We start from the raw sequence: 8356 nt of genomic DNA, 5'->3' as shown, positions 1-8356 counted from the left end.
ATCAGCTGATCTTTGTTATGGTAAGATGCGCGAGTGTAGGGTGGTGATTGTGGACATAATTTCACTTCTATTCAAGTATCCGGCAATATTCAAATATCCGGCATGTCGGTGGTCCCGTTGATGCCGGATAAGAGGGATTTTACTGTATATATATATATATATATATATATATATATATATATATATATATATATATATATATATGATTACTGAGTCTGTTCCACTTATCTACCACTCTATTTGAGAAAAATTTTTTCCTACCTCCTTCCTAAACCTAAATTTTTCAAGCTTGAACCCATTATTTCTTGTTCTAACCTGGTTGCTGATCCTAAGAATTTTGCTTACATCCCCCTTGTTATAACCCTTATACCACTTAAAGACTTCTATCAGGTTCCCTCTTAACCTACATCTCTCTAAAGAATGTAAATTTAACAACTTCAATCTCGCCTCGTAAGGAATACTCCTCATCCCCTTTTAGTCATTCTCCTCTGTACTGATTCTAATAGACCTATATCTTTCCTGTAATGTGGGGACCAGAACTGCACAGCGTAGTCTAGATGAGGTCTGACCAGCGCCAAGTATAACTTTAATATTACTTCCGGTGTTCTACTTTTAACACTCCTAAAAATGAATCCTAGTACCCTATTTGCCTGTTTCTGGCCTCTATGCATTGTTTTCCTAGATGGAGTTCAGAGCTAACTATTACTCCTAAATCTTTCTCGTACCTTGAACCTACCAGAGTTTGGTTGTTTAAAGTATACCTACTGTGTGGGTTTCCTCTACCTACACTAAGTACTTTGCATTTATTGATATTAAATTGCATTTGCCATCTGTCCGTCCATTCATTCATCCTATCTAAATCTGCCTGCAAGGCGATGGCATCCGATTCTGGCCTAATTAATCTCTCTCTCTCTCTCCTTTCTTGTCCCATGTACTCTCCTTCCACGCATGTTCCTTTCTCCCATTGTTCCTCCTCTCTCCTCTTTGGTCTGGTCTCAAACCCCCTCCCCCTTATCTGTCAAAGATAAGGAACAAGGAAGTGATACCTCACTCTCTCTTCCCTTCATTCAATGTCATTTTGCTTGGTCCTTTTTACTTTTATTATTCCATCTTCATTCTTTATCAGTCTCATTCTATTTGACAATTTTCAGGATTGTTCTTACTATCACAGAGAGAGAGAGAGAGAGAGAGAGAGAGAGAGAGAGAGAGAGAGAGAGAGAGAGAGAGAGAGAGAGAGAGAGAGAGAGAGAGAGAGAGAGAGAGAGAGAGAGAGAGAGAGAGAGAGAGAGAGAGAGAGAGAGCAGGGGGAGGAGGGGGGGGAAGGGAATAACCAGCTTGACAGATCCCATACTGTGTGACATGTTACAACAATACAGTGAGAAGATACAGTTGGCATCTTCTTGTCATTCTGAGAACCAGCAAATAAGCTCAATACAAGAAAACTGACAAAACAAAATTCCAAATACAGCAGTTTATAGGTAACAACACTGATTCTGAATTCATTCTGCAGAAGATGAAGAGATTCTTTTGACCACAAATACACTTGCCTGTTCTGGCTTCCAGTATCATCATTAAGGGCCAGATGCTTCAGCTTCCAGCGGCGGCGAGCACTGCGTGTTGCCTTGTCAGCATATACTTTCTTCACTAGTACTACATCAGGCAATGTGTCTTCATTCATCTTGTCAATGTTTGTGTCATTGATATTTGACATACGCAGGTCAAAACTGAAAGAAGTTAATGAGGTAATCATCAAAGTGTTGATGTGCCAAAAGAAAGTTATTTAATTAGTGACTGCTAATCGCCAGTAACAGACATAGTTACTCACTGTCAGAGAACTGTCTATTTACGTACCCCATAACAGTGTCTCCAGGTGCGAGGAGATGACCCAAATGAGTTCTGCAGAAGATCATTGTGTTTGTACCTAGTTCACTGCTCCGTTGCACCCACACCTCAGCCACCTGGTGCTGTTCACAGTGAAGATAAAAACATAAAATTTAATTTGTTAACAGCTTTTAAAGTAAAATAGCATACAATGATGTGACTTACTGTATAATAATAATAATAATAATAATAATAATAATAATAATAATAATAATAATGATGATGATGATGATCTAAATATCAGTCCAGCAATCCCACATAGTTTGTGCCAGAAAAGACATCACACACTTATGCACACATCATTCGGACACAAAAGTCAGGTTTACACATGAAATGTTTCCCTGATATTCCAGCATCTCCTATTTCACCACCAAGCGGAAGTTCACATGATCACCAGACTTTGTTCCCAAGCCAAGTCCTGCGCTAGCCAATGTTTACAAGCACACCATCAAGGCAAGCTATGTACATCCTTTCAAGAAATGGGAAGAAAGAATGCAAGGCCTCAATCAGCAAGAGTGGGTGGACTTTTTGGTTGCTGAGCTTGACAAGGGAGCAGGATGAAGGATTCTGCAAGAGCTGGCTATCAAGAAGGCTGCACATGTCTACTGGTACTGATTTATTATTAAACAGAATTGACTGCACAGGTACCTACATGCCTCTTTTCGTGATCTAGGTACATTAGAGAATCATTATAAAAGTAGCCTTTCCTTCAGTCAAACTGGCCATTGTAGAATATGGAGTCTTCAGTTTCTGGGCCACATCACAGAACAATTTGATCCAAAGCCTGTGTTTGGTGAAGTCTTTATCTCTTAAGCTTCTTTGCATTGCCACCTCCTCACAATAACTGCCCAAACATTTTTTTTTATACAATTTAACTATATGAGCCTAAGAGTTTCCAGGAACATGAGGGAAGATCCCCATTTGGGTTGTAGTATGAGAGCATGGAACTTGTTGCTGAAAAAGGTGCCTACAGTGTGCTGAGTTAAGAGGAATTGCCAAGAATAAGAGGAAACACTGGCCATGGCAACCAGGCTTTAGTTTCATTACCCCCTGGTGGAAAGGGATAGTCTTGTGGACTAGCCTACTACAAATGGAAATGCAGTAAACTACTATTTACTCTAATTGTTTACTTATGTTTCACAAGGTAAACACCTACATTAAAATTTTGGTGGTATTCAGGTGTATAGTGTAAATGTAGTTCAAGCAATGCAATCAATTTTATCTATAGTATGTGCATAGGAAGAAGAGAACTTTTGCACATACTAATATGCCTACCACATGCAATAAATGTGAAAAAATAAGTACCTTGTGTGAGATTTGTCCTTGACCAGTGAAATGTCTGATGTCTGCATCATTCACATCCATCACAACAAACTCTGTCAGGCTTCTTGCACTGCAAAGGGAGTTGAAGGGTGATCGCCAGTAAACACTACTGCTTATTTCTGCAACTGTGAATAATTCACAATAATTAAAACAGTATTTAATGTAGTGTACAGGTCTGTAATCTTTATTAAAAATTCTGAAAATCAAATATTTGTACCACACCTATGTCTGTGTTTTGCACCAGTTATTGACAGCAGTGACAAGAAACTAGTTTCATTGCATCACTGTATAAATATTTTTTTGAATTAGCTGATGCATTTGAATGCACAGTGAATGGCTTCATAATGATATAGTACTGCACCATTGTGGGCACCTGCCACAATATCACTGCCTTGGACTGCAAAACGCTGTTAACTTTTTTTTATCTAATTCTATGGAAATGGTGAATAGAAAAGGTCAATTTATGTGGAACTATTGAGGCAGGCTGCAGCAGCAGTGACTCACCACCACCTGCTGCTCATTCTGTAAACAAAACAACATGAAGGCTGTGTAATACCTGGTGACACTGATACCATTGCCTCTCCCATCTATTAACTCTGAGGACCTAATTGGCTTTCATGATAATCATAAATTGCTATAATTACCGGAGAAATGAGTTGCAGAATTGGCTACAGAGCATCTAGCTTTGGGAAGCAGCAGCAATGATGGACCACTAGTTTTGAAAGTCTTCAAAAGTAAATTTCTATTATCTTTCTGTATAAATTATGATTACAAGGTCATAAACATTGGTAACTGTGTTTCATCTTTACCAAAACAAATGTACTCTTTGAAAAATAAGGGACATACACTGAAAATGAAAGGAGAAACAGTGCACATGAGTGTTGCAAATAATTCTGCTCTTTTCTCCTGTGCTACTTTCATGTAAAAAAAAAAAAAAAAAAAAAAAAAAAAAAAAAAAAAAAAAAAAAAAAAACTGCCAATTATATATCTAATTTCATCTATATATTTATTTCACGTTTTGCTTTTGTTATTTAGATATTCACTCATTTAAATTCAGCATAAAAAAAAAATTACAAGCAGCTTACACTGGGCAGTAGAAGGATCAATTACGCTGATGTGGTTTGTTATGCGCTGTACAACACAAATCTGGCCAATCCCTCCAAGCTGGTGAGCTAGATTCTTGGGTAGACAAACAACACTGTCTTTGCATATTGGCACGATGTCAACACTGTAAAGTAAAATACAAAAATATTATAACTGAGGTCATCAAAAACTTGAGATACCACAATATAGAAGACTGCCATCTATTTACCTAAAAGTGAATTTGTAGTTGTAGCTGTTTGAGTGGATGTCATGGGAGATGAGCTTCTTGGAGTGAGTCCAGCGGCACGGAACAACTGAATTGAAGAAGTCCACCAGATGACGAGCACCTTGCTCATTGGAAAAGTAGAAATCAAGTCCTTCTGTAAGTTGAAATTATACATACCATATCAGAATCTCTGGATATTTTTTAAAATATAAAACTATGGACAAATTACATTTAAGAAGAAAGTTCAAGGAACTGTTGCCTTTATCAGTATCTATATGATTCTTTCATCCAAATTACAGACAGAAACAACAGGAACATACAAGATAAAGACATCTACTGTCAGTAGGATCATGCAAATGTGTCTCAGTCAAGAAAAAAAGGACTTATGAAAAAAATGTTAATTTCATGAGTATGCTGGTTTAAATTTCACTGATAGAAAATCATGATTTACTGAAATGTATAATTTACAAAGTTTGGTAAAGTAATAATAATAATCTGCAAGAGATGTCATTATATACCCAGTAAAGAATCATCTGTATATCCCTTGTCAGTGCTACAATCCAACCCTGCAATGCTCACCATGCAAAGGTTTGATGCCCAATGCCTTCCCATGGGCATTGTGCTTCATGATCAGTTGCTCCAAGTAATAGAAAGTCCGCTTGTGGTCAGCCTTCTGTCGCACCTAGAAAGGTTTACAATTACAATATGAGTGTGATATGCTATACTCTACTGGTACTACTGTGAGCAAGGAAAACCAATGGAAAAGTACAACACATCTATCTATACCAGAGAACGGCACTTTGAGAAATGTGCAATGATTTTGATTAAGACACCCTCAGTCCTGCTGTCATTGCTAACATAACAATGGAAGATGGACAGTTAATGTCATCTTCAGAGATATCATTGAGGCACCCACCTGCACTACAGCCCGCCAATAATCCTTGGCCTCCACTCGATGGCAGTCATCACACATTTGCCCCACTATTATATACTCCACAATGAAATCCTGCTGCAGGACGGCTCCAGCTTGAATCTCCTTTTGCACCACAAGCTTCACCTACAAGGGGTAAAAGGATTTGTTGACATCTTTTTTTAAAGTACCTACAGCAAATTAGGAAGAAAGGGAATATAAATGAAGTAGGTAAATAAAGATAAGCATCATGAGTGTGTATCTACTACAAATGTTGTATGTAATATGACTGAAGACAAGCTTATACTATTCTGTCTCAACATATACAAATCTACAGTTGTTCAGCCTAGTCATGGATGTTCTTTGTACTACCATCTCTAGTTCACTCCATGTCTCAATTACTTTGTTAATTCATGGTTTGAATATTCTTTCTCTTGTTTTCCATAGAATATATGATCTAATTTTCTTCCACTTACTCAAATTAGGTATCATTGTTTTTTGCAAGTCTTCATGCCTTCTCTAACTTGTTTTTTAAGGCTGTGAATATTGCAGAAATTAATGAAGAAAGAGTTGAGGGTGGAGGGAGCAGTCCAACCTGGGGACACTTTTGGTCCTCTTCCCAGATGATGACTCCAAGGGTGGTATAGGTGTCACCATATTCAATTTAGAATTTTGAGTGAAGGATGTGTGCGTAATTAGATGCATATAATTCTGTGTGAAGGAAGAGACGTGTCTTTAGAGGGCAGGCTGTGATTGCCCCCGTGTGTTGTGAGACACAAAGGGGAATGTTCAGTGAGGTCACACTGAGGTTACTGACGAGTTCACAGCACCCCCTGATCTGGTGCTTGAAACCTCAGTGGGAGTAATTATTGTTGTAGGAGGTGGTCTACTGCCTCCTTCATATATATATATATATATATATATATATATATATATATATATATATATATATATATATATATATATATATATAATTAATTAATGGTACTTGTGACTGAACAATACTGAAATGGCAAATTTTTTTCTCACGAAATTCAAGATCACAGTGAGCAGATGATACTGTATAGCCATCAGAAATTTACTGAAAATGAGAAAAAGGTTTGAGAAAATAGAAAAAAGGAATTTATTAAAACTTGGAAACACCTAAGTTTATGACGAAAACATGGCAAGGATATTATGAAAATCATGCAAGATATTCTTGTGCAAAGAATGCACTAGACACTGTATATCCACCTCTCAATATTATGGTAACTCACCTTGATACGCTTTGAATGAGGCTCAGTCCAGACAAACCCTGCATCAACCAGTCGCACCTTATTTAATCCTTTCATTTTCTTGAGACAGAGTTTCAAAAGGTCTTTAGACTCTAAGGCTGCTGGTACCCAAGTAGCTGGTGGATCCAAGTATCTTTCACATCCTCGGCAGAAATATAGTGTGTGCTGTTTTAGAATTCCTTCAGAGATGTCATTCCGCGCCCGCACGCAGGCAATGCAACGATTGGTTGGGTTAGGTTGTATTTGAGCTCCACAATCACAACACAGACTGAAACAAATGTATGAATATTATATGAATATACGTATGTAATTTCTTTATGGAGTAACACACACAGCTGGTGGGAAGGCCAAAGAAAAAGTGGAGGAAGTGTGTGACGGAGGATATGAATTTGTTGGGAATTGAAGAACACATGGCACAAGATCGCCAGTTGTGGAAAGCAGTCATCATGTGTCCAAAACCACCCTAATGGGAAAATGCGGACGTTAAACGAAAATGATGATGGTGACTAACACACATTTCTGTTTTGAACACACATACACACAACCTTAAATAGGAGATCATTTTGGATGCTGGAAAACCTGGATGCCTTCTGGGTTTTGGATTCTTATACATAACACAGATGAACATTAGGGTTACCTGATGATTTTTGGCCTAAATCCAGATGATACTGTTAAAACAATAGCAGGCCACTAGCCAAATAAACAATTTCTCCTGGGTGGAGATCAACTGCCCACTTGATTTAGATGCCCAGTCAACCACACAGTAGCCTCCCCTCTGATCCATGTGTCCATTCTGAGTAGCTTGAGGCTAAAATTGCCTCTATGGGGTAGGTTATCTAATGATGTGACTAATTCACAACAGCAGAACTGAGAGATAGGTTTCACAAATTAGGGTCAAATTAGGGTGCCCTGGTGCTCATCACTGTGAAACTTCCTGCCTTGTCACAACTCCCTACAACGGTGCAGGATAAAAAAAGACTATAACATACGTCATCCTCCACTTTACGTCAATAAACTAAACTCACGTGTGCCAGTCCTGTCTTGGCATTCCCACCACGCCCTTCATGACACCTCAGGATTACTTACATCACGCCCAACACAGGCTCCTGGGGATTCATGTACTCCATTGCAGCTCGTCTTAGGTTTCCCTTCCTTGCTGATGTGGTAGTAATGTCTGCAAACCGACGCCTCCTTCTGAATATGGTGACGTTCTATCTCTTCTTCCTTCGTCACAAAGGAAGTTTGAGATAGTGGCTATCTTCTAACCCAAGATTCTTGTTGGAGATTTTATGGGGCCATTGCAGACGGTGGTGACACAAGACCTCTTCCACTTGCTGCGCTCTTATTCCGACCTCGTGTTACTTGATCATGATCTTGATCTTGATGCCATAGAAGACCTTCATCTTGATCTTGTGTTGCAGGTGACTCGGGATCGCTCCTGAGCCAGATCTTTGGAACACAACTCCTGTAGCAAGAAAAAACTTACAAAACAAGCAGGAAACGAACAGTATCCTTCATACTAACTGTCCCTACATCTGGCACGCCACATTCTCTTCAGGAACTCCTTCACTGCCTCAATCATCTCTCATTCGTCCCTCCACACAGTCCCAGGAGCAGAACCATCCATTCCCTTCCTGTTTTCTCCATTCTTTTATTCCT

General features: G+C 38.8%; 1 protein-coding gene across 1 annotated transcript in view; it reads right to left on the bottom strand.

Annotated features, from left to right (window-relative positions):
* LOC135114029 (60S ribosomal export protein NMD3-like) overlaps window positions 1-8085 on the bottom strand; it is a 9698-nt gene extending 1613 nt beyond the window's left edge. The window contains exons 1-9 of the mRNA XM_064029663.1: window positions 7784-8085; window positions 6680-6965; window positions 5430-5570; window positions 5093-5195; window positions 4517-4667; window positions 4290-4432; window positions 3187-3329; window positions 1852-1964; window positions 1548-1724 (exon numbers count right to left, since the gene is read on the bottom strand). Of these exons, the coding sequence (XP_063885733.1) occupies window positions 1548-1724; window positions 1852-1964; window positions 3187-3329; window positions 4290-4432; window positions 4517-4667; window positions 5093-5195; window positions 5430-5570; window positions 6680-6965; window positions 7784-7824 (1298 nt within the window). The 5' untranslated portion in view covers window positions 7825-8085. The remainder of the gene's footprint in view (window positions 1-1547; window positions 1725-1851; window positions 1965-3186; window positions 3330-4289; window positions 4433-4516; window positions 4668-5092; window positions 5196-5429; window positions 5571-6679; window positions 6966-7783) is intronic.
* Window positions 8086-8356: the final 271 nt, after the last annotated feature.

This window comes from Scylla paramamosain, chromosome 27 (assembly GCF_035594125.1).
Source record: "Scylla paramamosain isolate STU-SP2022 chromosome 27, ASM3559412v1, whole genome shotgun sequence".
Classification (NCBI taxonomy): domain Eukaryota; kingdom Metazoa; phylum Arthropoda; class Malacostraca; order Decapoda; family Portunidae; genus Scylla; species Scylla paramamosain.
This window is presented reverse-complemented; position numbering and strand designations above follow the sequence as displayed.